Source organism: Clarias gariepinus, chromosome 17, assembly GCF_024256425.1.
Source record: "Clarias gariepinus isolate MV-2021 ecotype Netherlands chromosome 17, CGAR_prim_01v2, whole genome shotgun sequence".
In the NCBI taxonomy this organism is placed as follows: domain Eukaryota; kingdom Metazoa; phylum Chordata; class Actinopteri; order Siluriformes; family Clariidae; genus Clarias; species Clarias gariepinus.
Genome location: NC_071116.1, coordinates 14,346,146 through 14,366,360, shown reverse-complemented (window position 1 = coordinate 14,366,360; position 20,215 = coordinate 14,346,146). Strand labels below are relative to the sequence as shown.

General features: G+C 39.5%; 1 protein-coding gene across 1 annotated transcript in view; it reads right to left on the bottom strand.

Moving 5' to 3' along the window:
• Window positions 1-2,763: 2,763 nt before the first annotated feature.
• kcnj6 (potassium inwardly rectifying channel subfamily J member 6) overlaps window positions 2,764-20,215 on the bottom strand; it is a 67,956-nt gene continuing 50,504 nt past the window's right edge. Inside the window, exon 3 of the mRNA XM_053476342.1 lies at window positions 2,764-3,862. Coding sequence (XP_053332317.1) covers window positions 3,519-3,862 — 344 coding nt within the window. The 3' untranslated portion in view covers window positions 2,764-3,518. The remainder of the gene's footprint in view (window positions 3,863-20,215) is intronic.

Here is a 20,215-nt window from a genome sequence, read left to right as displayed (position 1 = left end):
GATGATCGGGTGTTAGACCCCCGGGCTGTGCGTGCACATGTGTGAGGGTGATTTGGAGGGAATGCGTGTGTTAGGGCCCGTGCACATGGAAAAGGATCAGAAAAGCCAGACAGAAAAGCGACTGAGGGGTGGGGAATTAAATGCATAATAAGTGAATGTTATTCCCCATTTCATTACAAGTTCACTTTCATTCCTGCATTGTAGCAGTGCCACACTGAAACACTGGTGAAGGCTGGTATGTGTGTGTGTGTACTGGGTGGTTGTAATCATAGGTACGGAGTATAACCTGAAAAAATAAATCCCAGGCGTGCCTTTTGTTTCTTTATTCCTACTGTATCGACTTCATTCAGCTTTTTTGGACCTCGAAGCTTAAAGCAATGTTCATTTTAGTATCTTCAGCCATCAAAAAAGTGGTCAATGATTTGATGTAGATACATTAGGAAAACACTAATCAAAAGCTGTCACACATGTACAGTAGACATGACTATTCTGCTCTCTTCTCCTTATTCCTTCTTATTTCAAGCTTAGTGAGTAACAGAGTAATATCACCACCTGCTGGATATTTCAGGTAAGTATGCTGTTCACATCCAGGATACTGCAAGTAAGGTACAGGATTGAGATTTATCAGTAAAATTCTTGCCACGCTTAAGGACAGCATCATTCATGCACAATGCATGCACTTGCTTTTAAGAGTTTTGCACAATGTGACCAGCTGCAAATATACACTCTGGAAGAATATACATGTTTGTTAGATGCATGACACACAGAAATATATACCGATACAAATATACTCGGTAATAGAAACCGAAAACAAGAACGTCAGCATGTTGCTGTCCTTAAACATATCAGGAATTACACTGCTGAAAGTTTATCCTAAAAAATTCCTAATGATTTGTATGTATTTTTAGGAAACATATTTTTCTTTAACTGACATAGGTCTTTCAAATTGCACATGTTGGTTGAGTAACTCTGCCTCCATCCCAAGCGATGCATTTGTGCCATCGTTGAACCCATCTCTGGAATCTGAGTTGAAAATCCCTTTTGGTGCAGTTTTGACGCCTTTTGACTGCGCTACAGAATGTTTACGGAGATGAAACCTCTGACAAGAGCAATGCGCACAGTTTAAAGAAAGAGAATGACAAACCATGCAGTGGGAGACCATCAACCTTGACAAAACAGGATTTTCAAAAAGGATCCAACCCCTGTGTTAGAGACTATATCGAGTCATACCTTCGTATAGATGAAGAGTGACTCCACCAACATATGCACTTTGAACGCCTCCTTTTGCATTACTCTTGGTATAACTCTGGTAAATTATGTACTAATTATAAATGATTATGTGATTAAAGGTTTAATGCAGTAGGACTTAAGAACAGTGCTATAACAAGCGTTAGGTCCGCCAATTAAGTACTCAGTTATTTAGTTATATTTCCAAAAATGTAATCTGTTATTCAGACAATTTATGTAATCCGTGAGCCAGACAGCAGTCATTCCCAATCTATTAGTGTGTGTGTGTGAGTGTGTGAAAGTCATCCTACAAGCCCCGCCCCCTATAACCCGTCCCCCTCCATTATTCCTGCTGTTATACCCCTATCTCACATATACGGTTCGACCATGTGAGGGCCGACACATGGAAAGATGGAAACCTAATCACAGCGCCGAAACTCGCGCTGAATCATGATGACTGCCACTGCGCGAAACCGCGTAGGTGAGATAGGGGTATTAGTAGTTAACAGATTATGGGCCAAACTTCGCTGAGTGATGATGGTAGAATAATTAAAGGTCTTGACTAAACAACATGCATGAGGAATCACAAAGGAGTTTTCATTTTCTGCAATGGAAAGGTACTCTAAGTAGTTACTTTTACCAGAAAGTAATGCTGTAATGTAACTGATTACTTTTTAAAGACAGTGATTTTGTAATGTAATTAGTTGTTTTAAAAAGTATCGTCCCACAACACTGCTAAACAAACAACAAGAAACTGCACAGACCTGCAAATGTAAAAAGAAGTACTATTTAAGAGCTTTCTCCTTTTGAGAGTAAAATATACTTATATTTAACTAGAAGTAAAAACCTTAAAGATAATACTGATATTCCGAGGCATCTAGGAATTGTAAAATCATTCCTTTTACCATGAACAGAATTAAGTTCGATTTAAAGCAAAGCGTAAACGTCATGACCTGATCATCTTGGGCCTTCTGAAAGAAACCTTTGTGCTGTTTAAAAAACCGTCTCACTCGATGCCTGGATGAGTTGTTGCTCATAAGTTCAATAAAATTCAATAAAAATCAGCAACATATTAATAATGAACTAACAGCTGAACTCTACTTGCTCACAAAATGTAACCAATTTTCGTGCACAGATTTCATGAGAATACTACAGGTGTCTATGTACAGTTCATGCATGTTAGAGTACAAACAGCACTGGATAGACGCAAAACCCCCCTGGTGCTTTCAGACTACGATCGGGCAGTGTTTACATTTCAGTGTGGCATGAGCCCAACGCATTAATGCAAGTAAAATGTAAGGAAATCTAGCATGGAAATACATTTGGTTTAAGCAATCCCCTGGTGCTTGTTTATCACTGAAGAGATAATGTAAGAGCACTCTAATGGAGGTTTTGCTTCTTAGTCTGGCACATCGTACTAATTGATCACAAAAGTACAGAAAAAAGTACCCCCCACCCCCCCATATTTCATGTTTTTAATCTGGCCCGAGAAGTTCTCCATAGTGACACACCGATCTGTTTTTTAAAATACTAGCACCAACCAAGGCTCAGTGAAGTCCGCCTTGAGATAGCAACAGCATTATTAGTGTTAAAAAGAGAACTCGGACACCGAGTGCCAAATTGCATACTACTCTACGAATATACCAGTATATACGTAGTGTCAGGAGCGGTTATATGGTCTGGCTGAAATATAGCTAGCAACAACATAGAAGACATTTTCCTAAATTTGAATTCTGTTCATGAGTTGAAGAACTCTTTTGCCATCTGATGTCAGAAGTTGAACAACTGGCACTGATGAAGTTCCGTGACAGCCAAAAACTAGACTTTTAGTCGGCTGTCAGTCAACTTGGTGTGTCATGGCCCTTAGATAGAGAGACTGAGGATAATGTCTGGGCCTTATGACGATATAATATCGGCATGACAAATTGTTACAATACACTCGTCTGAGATATTGCACATACTGTCAGTCATTTTATAACAACTTGGAAGCAGATGAGTAGATGCAAGATATTTGTTCTGTTTTTTTTTTATTTTTGTAATGTTCTTACAATTTTCTAAGGATTTCCCCCCTATTTTTCAGTACTAAATATTGAAATGCAACGCTACTATTTTACTGGAACTTACTTAGCAAGCCTATATACTGTGTTATTCATCATGTATTGTACAACTGCCTTTTAAGTAGTACAGTTTTGTGCTATATTTCTGTTGAGGATGTCTGAGAATGTATGTCGTGTAATGGAGAGAGAGAAGAAACAAACTCTCTGCTCTGCTCTGCCCCTGCTCGCTCCACTTTACACCTTGGACTCGTTCTCCATGTTGGCAATGTCACCATTGCGTTCCTGCTCTTGTGTCTCTCTGCTCTCCTTCTCCTGCTCCTCCTCATCATTGCGTGAGTCTAGCAGGCCCTGCTGGCTCAGTTTGCTCGCCACGGACCAGGAGAGTGGCAGGCGCGAACGCGCGCTCATCTCGGTCAGCTCGCGGGCGCTGCAGCTCGGTGTGTTCGTCTCGTATATCTCATGGAAGCTGTTGTAGTCGACCTCATAGAAGCCATCCTCCAGCGTGAGCACGGGCATGAAGCGGTAGCCCCACTTGATCTCGCTGGCCACGTACGAGCTGCGAGCCTGGCAGGTCATTCCTGTTAAGAAAAAATAACATAGAAATGCACTGATGAACACGGTGCAATTCTGCAAGGCTTACAAAAACTGAAATAAAAAGATACATCTTAACAACAAAAAACAAATAGAAACAGGCACATGTATGAACAGTGATTGTTTATACTGCGCTATCCCAGTGCACTAAGCAGGGTATACCCAGTCCATCACCCTGCCCATGCATGCACACACCTTATTAGCATGTCTTTGGACTGTGGAAGGAAATCGACGAAGCACAGGGAGAACATGCAACCTCCGTGCACACACACCTGAACCGGGACCTCAGTGCCACCGTGCTACCTGTGCATGAGCGCCTATCTGTTAATCTACTGCTAATTAAATGTCTTTAGAGAAATGTTAATTTTTTTATGTTATTTATAGAATTGCACTGATACCACATTCCCCATTATCTGTCATTGTGTAGGCTTAGTAAAGCAATCCAGCTCGCAGAGAGTCTGAATGGCCATTTATCACAGAGATACAGAGAAGCAATTATTTACCAGGAATACGTGTGTGTGTGTGCGCGATGCTGAACACAACCCTGAACAATGAATACTGATTTAGAGGTGAGAGAGACAGTTCTTTTGGTCATCTTAATCATTATCACATTCTCTCTCTCTCTCTCTCTCTCTCTCTCTCTCACACACACATACACACAAATCTCTAGCCTTAGCAACCAAAAAGAAACTTAAATTTTTTTTTATTTTTTTTTTTTTAAAGCACCAAGTTTCATGTTAAATAAATAAATAAATAAATCAGCTTCTCTCATTGGGAGCCAAAAACCTCCCCATAAGGTCACATCAGATACGCCAGTCTGTGCAAAGATATAGAAACATGTTCACACAGACACACACACATGGGCCATAACCAACCTATTCAATCTCACACAGAGATGTCCACCTACCTCAGCGTAATTAAATGCAATTACACAATTACACGAAATTACAGCATCGGTACACAAAACTACCCTCAGCACAAGAGCACCATCATCAGGGTTAAACACGTGCCCAGTTAAAAAAAAAATGGCTTAACTTCATAAAGCAATTCCACCTTTAATGCACAGGATTTCCCAGTGCTTTAACTTCTGAAAGCATAAAAACTCGACTACGATACTGTTGATTAAACCTAAATCCTGAAAGATGTTGACTACAACACTAAGGTTAAAGGTTGAAATGTTTTTTTTTAAACATCGAATTATGAAAGTAGGTTGAATGAAACCTAGATGAGATGAAAAAAAGAAAAAAGAAAAATTTGCAATGTGCATCATATTACTTGTTTTTTTTTCTTTTAAATTCTTTGCTGTCACCTTTATAACTGACTAGTACCACTGATGACAAAATGAATTCAGCATGATGAATTACTCATTTTTACTTATAATATGCTTCAATAAGCTATCTAAAAACTATTAATATTATGATTTTGTGTTTAAGATCTGAAATGCTAAAACGGTGGTGGTTTAGTGATTATCACTGTCATCTCGCACCTCCAGGGTTGGGGGTCTGAATGTTCTTCCTCCAGTCTGTGTGCGTGTTCTCTTCATGCTTTTCTGGTTTCCTTCAGGCGCTGTGATTAGCCCCTCATTCCAAAGACATGCACTGTAGCCTGACTGGTGTTGTCCGTAGTGTGTGACAAGCTGTGTGAATGTACGTGAGCCTGTGCCCTGCACTGTCTTCTGTCTTGTGCCCCGGGTTCCCTGGTATTGGCTAAGCACTCCTACAGCCCTACACAGGATAAGTGGCATGGAAAGCAAATTAATGAAATGTTCAAATTAACAAATTGGATTTTTTTTTTGTTTTACTCACTCTTTACTATTTTTACAGTGTTTATCCTATACAGGGGCACAAAGTGGGGTGCACCCAGGATGTGGTGCCAATTCATTGCCGGGCACAAGGACACACTATGGGCAATTTGGGAATGCCAGTTAGTCTACTCTGCATGTCTTTACACTATGGGAGGAAACCAACCAAGCATGCACACAGACTCAAAGGTGAAACTCGAACCCTCAACCCTAGAGCTGTGGGGCCAAAGTGCTAACCAATACACCACTGTGTCACTAATTTTAGTTAATTAGTGGCACAGTGGTCATGGAAACCATCTAACATTTCTTGTCTATCTAGTGCTGCTATATTGCTGGCAGTTTGCAAGAAAATCCATCATACTTGTACTGTGTATCATAGAACTACCTTTGAAACTCATTAACTTTGGACCAAACTCTGCAAACAGCAGCTCAGTCCACACATAAAAACGAATGACATCAAATGATGTCAATTTATCAGGCGTTCAGCTTAAATCAGGGTCCTGTATACTGTAGCTGCTTCTCCTCGTACCATATATACAGTATGTAGACTCCTTACACTCCGCTGGCTGATGCAGGAGCAGTTTTTGCCCTTTATATCCTGGTGAATGTGATTAGAAGGAGAGCAAGTGCTGATCCTAGATCAGCAGGCTGACGAGGCTAAGCCGGGAAAATATGGTTTGAGGATTAGTGTCCTGTGCTGCTGGAGTGAAAGAAGCTTGGCAGGGAACAGTGAGAGAGGGGTCAGTGTAAGGAATGATCAGTGCTCCCTCTGTTATCAGAGGCAAACACATGCACGGCATATGAGTTCTCCTGCCATCTATTGCAGTCAGCACAGAGTAACAGGAACTATTTAACTACAACGTTTTAACCGTAATGATCGGTTGTGTAATGATTTACCACTTATTTCGTATCATTAATTATATACTGTTTATCTGCAGGTTCGTCATCCATCAATCCATCCATTTATTCTTTTATACATTCATTTGTGATCGATGCAAATTCTGCATCTATACACTCACACACACAGAGGAATGAAATCCTTTTTGCGTTTTTGTGCTAGCTGAGGAGAACACGAGGCAGGTGTCAAAAGGCCACTGGCTGTGAGGTGAAAGTGATGAATGCATGAATTATGTCAAGACGCTGTTGCTTTTCCTGTTTCTGCAGAATGTTTTCCCACCTCTGGGTGTATGTGGTCACTTTACGATGACATATAGTATGCGTGGCCTGTTCCCCTTTTTTCATCGCCATAGCGATAGGTCAACCACGGAAGATGCTGCCAGCTGTTATTTTTGCGCCCTTGTTCCAGTTGATCTCACTGACTCCCAGCATGTGTGGTTGTGTGTGAATGTGTAAGCTGCAAGTGAACAAGTGTGTGGCATGTGCATCAATATCCATGGATGTAACTGGATTGTAAAGATGTATAAAATGTCCTTTCCTAGATGAAGTGCAAAAAAAAAAAAGATAATAAAGAATATTAAAATGTCAGATTCATATAGTACATTCTAACAAGCCATGGTTTGATCATATGAGACTGAGCAATCACTAATTATATATGATTGATTAAAAGAAAACTAAGTCTAATGACTAATGCTAAGTAAGTAAATAACCAATAAATGAATGATTAATTGAATGATCACATGACAGAAGACCGATACACACATAACAAAAAGATAAATTAATGAACAACATTATCTAAAGTAGGGGGAATGGTGGCTTGGTTAGCATAGTCGCCTTGTACCTTCAGGGTTGGGGGTTCAAATTTTGTCCTGATCCATGTGCATGTGGCTTGCATATGCTCTGTTGGTTTCCTCTAGTTGTTCCAGTTTCTCCTCACGGTTCAAACACATACAGGCTAGTTGGTGCTTTCGAAAATCCCTGTAGCATAGGATTTTTATTTTTATGTATTTGTGTGTGAGCACATGCGCTGCTAAGGATGCGCACCACATGCAAGGTGTCTTTCAACTTGTGCAGCAATTGTGGGGATAGGCACCACGCCCCACATAACCCTACATCCTACAGGTAGCATGGAAATGAAAAAAATGAACATTTCTAAAGCACTGCCATCAAACACCATATACACCCAAAAAAATAGGTGACATGTACTGTAATATGTATGTGCATGACGTAATATGCATGAAAGAAAAAAGAAATTATATAGAATATTTTTTATTATATAAAAATATATTAGTTTTTTTCTCTCTTAACTCTCTTAAGTGCAACAACAAGTACAACACTTTACTTATAGACTCACAGAAGGCTTCAAGGAGAACATCTTAATTATTCAAATGACTCTTGCAGAGTTTTTCTTTTCCTGGAGATTTCATTCTCAAAGCCAGAACTAATTGTTCTAAAGGATGTGTTAGGAAATTTAGGATTAACATTCACTTAGCATTACTCACATGCTTAAAATATTTTCCAGCACGGTTTGGAGGATTTTTCCAGATGTTAACAGATGTTTTCACGAATGATAACAAAAAATAAAACTATCTGATATAAAGTTTCATCTCCTGCCTCGGTTTCACCATATGGTCATTCTCACACTTCTCTTAGGCTACACTGACTGTGTTCTAGGATTGACAGTGCAAAAGTTTACTTGGATTTGTTGATTGTTTACATGCATATTACATCCCACAATTATAGTGCTGTTATAGTATATTTGAATTTTTTCTTATTTTGCACATTTGTCACACTTAAATGGTTCAGATCATTTATAGTACACATAGATAACCCGGGCAAATGCAGCTTTTAAATGAGGATTTCATTCAGTTATTACGTTTAGGGGGCAATTCGTTTTTTTAAATGGCCTCCTAAACCTAATAACTGGTTGTGCCACCGTTGGTGGTAACAACTGCAATTAAGTGTTTGCGATCACTGACAACAAGACTTTCACATCGCCTACTCTTCTTTGCAGAATTGTTTTAATTCAGCCACATTCAAGGGTTTTCAAGCATAAACAGCCTGTTTAAAGATCTCAATCGGATTGAAGTCCGGACTTTGATTAGGCCACTCAAAAACCTTAATTCTTTTACTTTCCTTTTTTTTTTTGCCATTTAGAGGTGGATGTTCTGTTGTGTTTTAGACAATTGTCTGGCTGCATAACCTGTATTTACTGCATCAGATTTTTTGCTTTTTTTTTTAACCAAGTAACCAAATTTTCCTACAACTCCCCCTGACTAGCTAACTCTACCCTGTCACACCAAAGTCACGAAACACTGAAGTCCTGTACGTGTGTCCTCCAAAAAGGCACATGACGTCAGCGCATCTTTTTCAAATGCTACTCATGCGACGTCACTGGGACAGCTGAACACTTGGAGGAAAGCAATAAACGCCCTCTTCCGCATACATTAGCTCATAGATTGGTTAGAGAGCCTGGCCAATTTTTCTTCTCTTCAACTCCTGGCCACAGCTGGCTATGGCATTGTCAGGATGTGAACTCAGAATCTCTTGATAATATGGCGAATCCTGGCAGTGATGGCTCACTAGCTAGCGCTCAGAATTACTCATCAAACGTTGGTGAATCCAATCCTAGTACAACCAAGCTGCTATTGTTGGTTTCGTGAGAAAAGTCATTGCCCCTCATCTGTTTACCTCAATGTTTAATCACTTTGCATAACCCTTAAGGCTAGTCTGCCAAAAACCAATATGAAAATAAAAAGATATATTTTCTTTTATGCCACTCATGTACCATATCTAGCTTTTCTTCTTATAAATATCTTTCTTACATCATGTTCCAACTTCATTAAAAGTCATACACCCACCATGGTGTTCAGTATTGTACCTGGCCATATGAGTAATCCAGGTTACTTAAATCTAAGAGCCGTCTTAAATAGTTACTTTTTTGAGCTAAATTACCTCAAACCAGAGTTGCTAGCAAATTTGTATGAACTAAAATCATACAGACCTTCTAACCATTAGTCATAGGTATAATTCTTAATATAAATGTTTGTTAATGTAAAAAATCCTGGTTCCTTGCATCTGGCAGAAAGTCTCCATATTTTTGTCATTAAGGTTAACAATCACTCACTTTCACTCTTCATCTATACTGGTTTATTCTGTATACAGGGTCGTGAGGGGGTCTAGAGCCTGTCCCAGGAGAGGAGGCAGGGTACACCCTGGACAGGGTGCATTTACAGAAGCATTTCCTTTAGCTTTCTCAGAGTGTTTCTGCAGCATGTAAGATGTAAGTTTTCATAGGTCTTTAAAATCCTGGCCAATAAAAGACATCATCTGTCCCCTACATATAAACAAGTTTTGTTTTGAGAACTCGTTTCGTAAGTCCAACAAGCATTGTCTAGGTACTAGAATACAAACAATCAGTAACTAATATTAACTTGGCTATACACCGTATATTACAGTACAGTGCTTATGGTTGAACGATTCGTTTTAAAAGAACGAGCAATGTCTGCCACCTTTTTACCTTGCTCCATTCCCTCAATTATATTCACTTTTGTCTCCATCGTTATTGGTTGGGGCTTACAAACATTCGAGTTATGAATTTCCGCAGTTATGAACAAATTCCGGAAGTAGCTTACGTGTATTGTACAAAAAATAAACCCTGCACTGCACGAGATACAATTCTATAAAATATTGTCAGTGTGTAAGTGAATGTGAAAAATGTCCAAATGTGTGTATGTGTGGGGGTTTGGGAGAAATGAGTTGGCCTCACTTGTTTCAATGAATCAGTCCGGGGGGCACAATGATAGAAAATGGCTGTCCTGTCCCGACGGTGAATAATCCTAATTTTGGAAAAGAGTACAGCAAACACCATGTAGCATTGTCCTTCCCTGACGTATTCACGAGTTCCCTTTAAACGAAATCAGCTGACCCCAGTGCGTCACTGGGATTTCCCTCGCGGTTTGGAGGCGCAGTTTTGCAAGAGTATAACATCAAATCTGTGTGTTTGGATTTTTTTTTACAGTGTATGTTTGTGTCAAAGGCCGTAGAGCATTGCTGGTCTCACCGCTGTCCTGTACACCTTTCCTGTCATTCTCGCTGATACTCTTTTATCGCACAACACACCTGACACTTTTCTCCACCCATTCCAACCTGTCTGTACCCGCCTCTTCACCTCCTTTGAACACTCTCCGTTGCTCTGGACCGTTGACCCTAAGTACTTAAAATCCTGCACCTTCTTTACCTCTGCTCCCTGTAGCCTCACCGATCCTCTTGGGTTCCTCTCATTTACACACATGTATTCTGTCTTGCTGCGGCTAACCTTCATTCCTCTGCTTTCCAGAGCATACCTCCACCTCTCCAAATTTTCCTCCACCTGTTCCCTGCTCTCGCTACAAAGCACAATGTCATCTGCAAACATCATAGTCCATGGAGACTCCTGTCTTACCTCATCTGTCATCCTGTCCATCACCAAAGCAAACAAAAAGGGGCTTAGAGCCGATCCTTGATGCAGACCCACCTCCACCTTGAACTCTTCTGTCACACCTACAGCACATCTCACCACTGTCTTACAGCTCTCATACATGTCCTGCACCTCTCTTACATACTTCTCTACTTCTATTAATATTTGCTACTTCCTGTTCCACAACAGTCACCTCTTCTACTCTTTGTTCTATTTCGTTTTCCTTATTCATCAAGTCCTTAAAGTACTCCTTCCATCTTCCCATCACCCTCCTGGTATCTGTCAGTACATTTCCATCTCTATCTTTAATCACTCTAACCTGCTGCACATCCTTCCCATCTCTATATCTCTGCCTTGCCAACCTGTACAGATCCACCTCTCCCTCCTTACTATCCAATGTAGCATACAAGTCCTCATATGCTCTTTGTTTGGCCTTTGCCACCTCTACCTTCACTACCTTTACTCTGCATCTCCCTGTACTCCTGTCTACTCTCTTCAGTCCTCTCAGTGTCCCACTTCTTTCTTAGCTAGCCTCTTTCCCTGGATACACTCCTGGACTTCCTCATTCCACCACCAAGTCTTCTTGTCCACTTTTCCCTTACCTGATGATACACCAAGTACCCTTCTACCTGTCTCCCTGATCACATTGGCTGTAGTTGTCCAGTCAACTGAAAGCACCTCCCGACCACCCATAGCCTGTCTCAACTCCTCCCTAAAGACTACACAACATTCTTCCTTTCTCAGCTTCCACCACTTTGTCCTCTGCTCTGCATTTGTCCTCTTCACCTTCCTCACCACCAGGGTTATTTTGCACACCACCATTCTATGTTGTCTGGCTACACTCTCCCCTACCAACACTTTGCAGTCACTGATCTCTTTCAGGTTACAACGTGGACACAAGATGTAGTCCACCTGAGTGCTTCTGCCTCCACTCTTATATGTCACCCTATGTTCCTGCCTCTTCTGGAAGAAAGTATTTACTACTGCCATTTCCATCCTTTTTGCAAAGTCCACCACCATCTGTCCTTCTACATTCCTGTCCTGAAGACCAAACCTGCCCATCACATTTTCATCACCTCTGTTCCCTTCCCCAACATGTCCATTGAAGTCTGCACCAATCACCACTCTTTCACCTCTGGGGATGCTCTGTATCACTTCATCGAACTCACTCCAGAATTTCTCCTTCTCTTCTAACTCACATCGTACCTGTGGGGCATAACCCCTAACAACATTGAACATTATCCCTTCAATTTCCAGCTTCAGACTCATCACCCTATCTGATACTCTCTTCACCTCTAGAACATTCCTTACAAACTCCTCTTTCAGAATAACTCCTACTCCATTTCTTTTCCTATCCACACCATGGTAAAACTATTTGAACCCTGATCCTAAGCTTCTAGCCTTGCTACCTTTCCACCTGGTCTCCTGGACACACAGTATATCCACCTTTCTTCTCTGCATCATATCGAACAACTCTCTTCCCTTCCCTGTTATGGTCCCAACATTCAAAGTCCCTACTATCACTCCTAAACTCTTGCCTTTCCTCTCCTCTCTCTGCTTTCGAACACGCCTTCCTCCTCTCCTTCTTCGACCAACAGTAGCCCAATTTCCACCAGCCCCCCGTAGGTCAACAACACCAGTGGCGGTCGTTGTTAACCCGGGCCACGACCGATCCGTTATGGGAATTATATTCGTGATTCGCATCATTGATTTGGCAAATGTTTTACGTCGGATGCCCTTCTTGACACAACCCTCTGCATTTATCCAGACTTGGGACTGGCATAAGAAGACACTGGATTGCGCCCCCCGTGGTTGCATATGGAACCTGTGATATCCTTGAGCTTGTTACCGCTGTGACACTCGGGGCCACATGTTCGTATCCTTGTATGTGTAGGGCACTTGCTGCATTTGAAAATCACCTTCGGTAAGTTTGCATACTTAGATCTAGGTTTCTGTTTGATCAGCTGAATCACCTTTGGGTGAAATCATCTAGATAATATGCTAGTTTCAGAGTCATGACCATTTCTATAATTGGGAAGAATAAGAGAACTAATCTAACCTTCATGGTTTTTAGGCCTTACATTTGTTTAAAGAACTGAGTAAATTTCCCAACTAGGGTTTAAGTCAGCACTACACTAGCAATGAGTCTCACTACCAAGGAAACTACTTTTCTTTAGTCATGGGCCACATCCTAAAGCAGCGTGATACAATTTTGCTAAATAATAATCCATTGTGCTGGTGAGATAGCACTGCTGTCAAGAAGTTGTCATATTTATGCAGCGTGAAAGCCACACTGTACCTCCCAAAACATGTGCTTCACACAGAGCCTGTTTTGTGCTGTGGAATGCAGTTTGTCTCAGTAAAAGAAAGTTTCTTTATGGTGTGGTTTTCATATAGGAAGCTGTTAAGGTAAGAATATAGAAGTCCACCCATACACAGTTGTAATTACACAGGCCTAAAAATAATCTTAGCTCATATAATAACTGAAGATATTTTTGGTGTGTTGCCATTGTTTAAAATCATGATTCTTTGCTTTGTCAGATTTAATGTAATGGTTCCCATATTTATCATGGACAGGGATGAAGTAATTGTAATAAATTGTACTGTGAATTTAGACTTTACTCAATTATTACTGAAACAGAATACACCTTTTTAATTACATTTTCAAGATTTTTTTTTCTAGGCCTTCAAAGTACTTGTTTCAACTAAAAAGAGTCTCTTTAATGATTGTACATTTCTTAATAAAATGAACGTAGTTTATAATTGAATCATTTATAGTTCATTAATATAAACGTATTCTCATATTACGCAGTGTAGTTAACATAAGCACATATCCCTATACACTTTGCCTCCCTATAGCCTTCAAGAGCTGATCAAACATGAGAGGGCATTCTGGGGTACGTTTTACTACAAAAAGGTTTTCCTTGTTATTTTGCTACTTATACAATATTTAAGTTATTAGAACTGTAATAACTATTTCTTCTGATTTATTCATTAGCTAGCTTTGTAAGATTAGTCATGCATATGACAAGCAACTTACACAGACTGAACAACCTTTTTAAGGAAAATGATCTATTTGGTACTGGTTTAGGAAGGTAAGCAATGAACGTTGTTATTCTTATTTTTATTATTAACATTAACTTTTTAAACCTTAATAAAAAAAAATTACTTTAAAATAATTTTTAAAACGTTAATTTACAGTACATGCATTTTAGCATCTTTGGCACATTCTCTATACTTTAACATCATTTTTTATCATCCTAAAATCGTATTTTTGCTCTTTACAATTTTACTTGGTTTTTGGGCCACAGCCCATGTACACATGATCCACCAAGACGTTTCAGTTTTACAGTTTCTCTAAGCTTTGGAAAGCAGCTACAACCCTTAGAGCAGGCAAATTCTGCCAATGATAATTTATATATAAATAGTGATCTATCACATTTTGCCTCAGAATCACCATCACACTTCACTGCAGCATCAGCACTTCCACAGGCCATCTCTGCGTGATGCTGATATTGCATGATGTTAGTGTACTGGAACTTTTCAGATAGACTTTACAGACTTAAGCTTTAACTTTTACATAGCTTAATTCCCAAAGCATGTGGTTTACTGAGAACTACTTTATTTGATTTTGAAGCCTGGCAAAAGGATATGGAGGCCATTGCCAACATTTAAACCTGTGCTATATACCTGACAATTTTTTACTATTAGTATTTATATAGGTAATATTAATTCTATATTTTATTATTAATTTTTCAATTACATTATTCAGTCAGATTATATTTCATATTCTCAGGTTTTATATGTACAGTATATCAGTGCTGATAATTTAATCAAATTTTAATCTAATTAATCACAGTCATAGTGTGTGATTCATTACGATTAATTACAATTTTAAAATACTCAGATTTATTTGTATTATAAATGTGGACTGGTGGAATAAAAAAATGCATGACAAACTGGTTAGGGGAGACAGATTATGCAGTTTTATAATATCTCAAACATCATTCAGCCATACAGTGGATGGGTACTATGGGGTGCAGCAACCCACCGACGGTCCTCAGATCCTTAATAAATAGATAAAATCCTTAAACAAAAGCCTTAGCCACCTAAGCCATCATGCCCATGTCTTACATTTAATGTTTTTTTTTTTTTTTGTAAATTAAGTTCCCTTTGTGGGTAGCTCGAGCATACAACTTCGGTTTTATCCAAACTTCCATCTAGATGCTTTTTATAGTGAACCTTTTCCATTCAGCACACCTGGTGATGTTTCACGTCACCTTATTATCCACGTTAAACACGTCATTATCACACACAGCATGTAAAAGCATGGAAGCATGGAAAGCCATTAGGGTCAAACTTAAAAATAGTGATGCATTAAAACTTCTAGATTAATCACATAATGTGATGTGAATGTGTTAATGTTGATGTAAACATAGAAATGAATGTATATATGAATATAGAATGTAATCTGACTGTAGAATCTAATTGAAGAATTGTGATATAATGTTATCCAGTTCAGAAAGGTAATTCTGTTTGGCTAAAGTAACACATCCGAATCGTGTAACTCTAGAAGATTATTAAGGCTTGGCAACCTGTCCATATGCTAAATGATCCTAAGTGGTGGTCAAGCCTGCAGTGCTTGGACATGTATATGTATCTCACAGAAACTCAGGGCATTTTAATAGAAAGTTATCGAGAGCATAAAAGTCTTCTAATGTTTAAAACTTCAACATTTAAGGTGCTGTCCAGCCAGAAGGCAGGAAGGCATTAAGTATCTGAACAAAGTTTCCTCAGTAGGGATGTGAGCTGTCAAGTTTCCTGATGTAGATTGGAGGTATGCCTCATACAGTTGATTTGTTAAAGTAATATAAATTAGCCATGTGAACAGACTAGCAGCTTTAACTATAATCTCAACCACCTTCTTTTGGCTTAAGTTGTCTAATTCAATAGTATACAGTCATAAAGTATGTGTCTACGAACACTTTTGGCACCCAAAGCAGTGGAACATGATATTTTATACAACTAATTCTGGCTTGCTCTAAAAAAATCAATTTACTCTCACTATTTTTGAAACCAGAAGGTGCGTCTGACACCAGAGTGATGTGTATCACTCAGGGGTATATATGTCCCAAAATAAGCTGAACTCTGTCTCGCTTTGCACCCATGCTGAAAATGGACATTAAACAGCACCAATCTTTCCTCTATACACAGCCATATATCAAACACCATCTGTATCCCTGGAAGCCTTGATGTATGCACTGGGGAATGGGTAGAGAGGTCACTCTCATACTCAAACACAATACACCACAGTATGGGTTAAACAACAGGGATGTGTTTGGTTCAAATTCACACCTCAAATACTCAACAGACAAAATGAGCATCAAATCCCCTGGAGCTAATCACAATTTTATGCACCTCATTGGGTTTGCACCCTTAATAAAACATATGGTGTGTTCTGTATAACGGCCAGGTTGTTGTGTCGATGTCGTTGTCAGTCTGCAGGTGCTACAGGATGCACCATTTTGCATCTTGTCATAAAGACAAGACTCAAGTTGTGATCTGGAAAGATGCTCACTTGTCTCTCGAGGCTGACCAAACTGCTCCAAGAAAATTCTCATCTGATTCATTTTGCCACTGTTCCAATTACTGTTGATTTCACACCAACTGACAAAAGCACTTGTACATTCGTATAGACATGATGCATGGGAAAAAAAAAAAAAAACACGGGTCAATCTGCAAAGTTCACCAAATGGTCTAACCTGTCTTTTATATTCATTTTTATGCACGTTCTCATTAAGAGGACATTTTCCTGTTTTCCTTATGGCTGTAGGATAATTGCAGCAGTGTCAACCAAAGCAAGGACAGATGAAGTCACCTTCCTGCAGGTGCGGCCGGTCAGTAAGGGGCGCTGGGGCGCCGCCCCCTAAAACTTAGGCAAAGAAGAGCGCTACTTTAACATTTATTTTAATAATGAAATAAAGTCATTGCAAAATGTTTGCACCAGCCGCCACTGCCTACATGGTCTTCTCTTCAGTGAGCTCGTTTGGATGCCCTGGCTTGTTTTTTTTTTTTTCATTTACAGTTCTCCCCAACATCCTGACCTTTTTCCTTTTAAAGGTTCCTTGCCAAGGCTGGATGATCTAAAGAAATGTGCCACAAGTCATGTTCAGGTCACGTGCCCAACCATCAAAGCCGGCATGACCTTCGTTACCACAGAGATGGCCCACACATTTATCTGCAGGCTTCATGAGCTTATATACTGACCTTTTCCTTTGAAAGCATCAAGACATTCATTAACAGTTATTTATAAACATGAACTGTATAGAAGAGTGATTGCTTAATGCATCTATTTCCATCATCCTTCAGGATTGCCAGCTTCTATATTTCCTTGATTTCTGACACAAGAGAGGATATAGATGGCTCAAGGCTCAATACCAAACAAGTATAAGAATTCCAAATGTTTGCTGTTGCCTCACGTTAAATCTATCCAAAGGCATGACCTTCCTATATCTTTAATAAGCACTTTGCGTAAGGCCCTGCAAAATAAATAATAAAGTCTTTTCCCTTCATGCCATAGTGACTGGCATTGGTCACATTTTGAGAGCATTAGGTGTAATTAGCCTTTAGCATGCTGGTAAACCAGTAGTTTCCAGGTTAAAGCCAGATGTTAGGCTGCAGTGCGCGTCTGCCTCTGTTGCTAATCTAGCTGGGTTGCTGCCTTTTCTTCTGGCTGTGTCAGTCTAACATGCAACAATGTTTCTAATGGAAGCTCGAAAAAAAGAACTGCGCTGTGCGTCACACGAAAACCCGTTTATATTTGCATGCACCGAAAAGTGATTCAGCAGCAATCTCAGAAACAGTGCAGGCAATATGGATGGGATGGCACTCCTCATAGCCACACATAATTCTAATACTAGCCTGCCTAGTCTGTCTCTCATTCGAGGTTTAGTTATGTAGCATGGTGGAAGCTTCAAAAAATGACAACTAAGGCTTCCTTTAGTTAGAACACTTACTGATTCAACCATGCTGTGCAGCATCACAGCATGGTACAGTATTGCACAGTGTTACAATGAAACATGGTATCTCTAGCATCCTATCGTATCACAGAAACACAGGATTTCACATTTAAAAAAAATCCTGTTAATGCTTTATAAAGGAAATCAATTTAATCATGATGAAACGTTATGCATACTTCAGCTGCACATGTCTAGTATGGCTCGTATGCTTATGTTAAAAATGCCAAGGGAACATAAAGTGTATCATGTAAAGATTCTATTAAAATATAAAAATATAGAATAGCTAATGAATATTTTTTAAATATATTTTCTTAGTAAGGATTTATTTATAATTGGGGCATTGGTAGCTCATCCAGTGCCCAAACCTCAGCCACTGGATGCAGTGCTGGTCCCAAGACCGCTGTGGCGACCCCCTCCAGCTGCCAAAAGACCAACAACAACAGTTAGGGTTTATTTATGCCCCATTCTGCTTGGTCTGTTTATTCACTGACATATGGAGCAAGCTGTTTTATAAGTGGGAGGATTGTAGTGAGAGCAGTGGGGTGTCAGGTGCTACTGTGTGTTTGTAGAAATGGGTAGGAGAGATCCTAATTAGCAAAATTTTGCTTAGAGGTCTTAAGAAGGCTATGTCCGGCTCTGTATCTATCATTCCATTTCTCATCATATAATATATTTCTTCTGTATGCTTGTCTGTAAAGCTTGTTAAGCTTTAAAAATGAATTCTTGGAGGTGTGACTTAAAAGACTCATTTATTGTAGTGGAACACAGAATTAATTTGATTGTATACCGCGCTCACTTAGGGAATAGAGGCCATGACAGTTTTCCAGTTTTAGATGTTAAGGTGCCTGATACACGAGAAACAACTCTCCATTAGTTTGAGTTCCTTTAGAAGAAATACCATGAAAAAAATTGGATTCATTCATTTAAGTTCATTCATCAGTCTCAGACACATCCTCATGTTCATCGGAGATACAAAGGCACGCTTCCAAAGCCTTAGCAGCAGAAAATGTCTTTGCTCTTCTCAATTTCAAAAACGCACAGCAGAGAGAGTTCAAGTCAAATAGAAATGATTCACAAGGCTCTGTCCTCAACTTTTTGTACTCGCCCATGTTCTCCACATTATAACTATGCTTCACAAGGTTGAACAGTCCATACTACAGAGAGAGAGAGAGAGAGAGAGAGAGAGAGATTTCCTGCGACCTCACAGATGCACCTGCATAAGAAATTAATGTCTTGTTCATGTCAGGTGTGTGGGTGTGAATATCAGTAGGGGCATCCAGAATATAATATGACTCTATACGGCTTCTTCAGAAAATAGTCTGCGTTTAAAAAGGGTTAAATTATTGGCTTAGTTTAGACAAAGAAAACAACTAAGGAGATTTGCAATTATTGGAATAAATTTATTTTAATTGTTTTCGATAATTGGTGTAAAACATAAAAAAATTAAGTTTAGGGTTTAATTTGTGCTTAAATGTACTTAAAGGGAAAAGGGTGGGGAAAAATAATAATCTGAAGAAGAAGAAGAAAAAAAACGGGACCCGAGTCAAGTTTTGCGAGATCTCACAAACATTTTGCGAGATCTCAGAAAACTTAACTCTTAGTTTTACCAATTTAGTTCAGCAGGTGGCAGTAATGAGAAACTTGATCCATGACCGGAAAGGGGCGTATTACCGATCCAGTCCAGTGGGTGTCAGTAATGCACCTAAACGCTGGCCGCAATCCGCTAAAAAAATAAATAAAGGAAGAAGAAAAAGAAGAAGAAGCAAACGAAAAAAGATAATACTCGGATTACAGTTACACGTGCGTTGTTAAACAGACATGGAGAGAATTACTGTGTAGAATTCAAAGTAGCTGAGTTTTACTTTCAGCTTGGCCTAAAATATAAAGACATTCAGTTTGTACTAGGAGTTTGCCTTTTCCGTATTTTGTCGCCGGAAGATTGATCCGGAAGTCACGTGGTCTCATTTCCCCCCACCCATGTTTCGTTTTCCCCCTCAATTTCTTTCCTTTAACGGAATTTTCTTCTCGTCCATGTCCCTTTAGAGGATTAAATGTGCTCTGAGTTGACAATCGTCAGTAGAAATCACAGCTATGTTTAATAGTGAAAGTAAGATCATTTCCACACACACAATGTGACGAAGGGAAAGAAGGAAATGTGATGCAC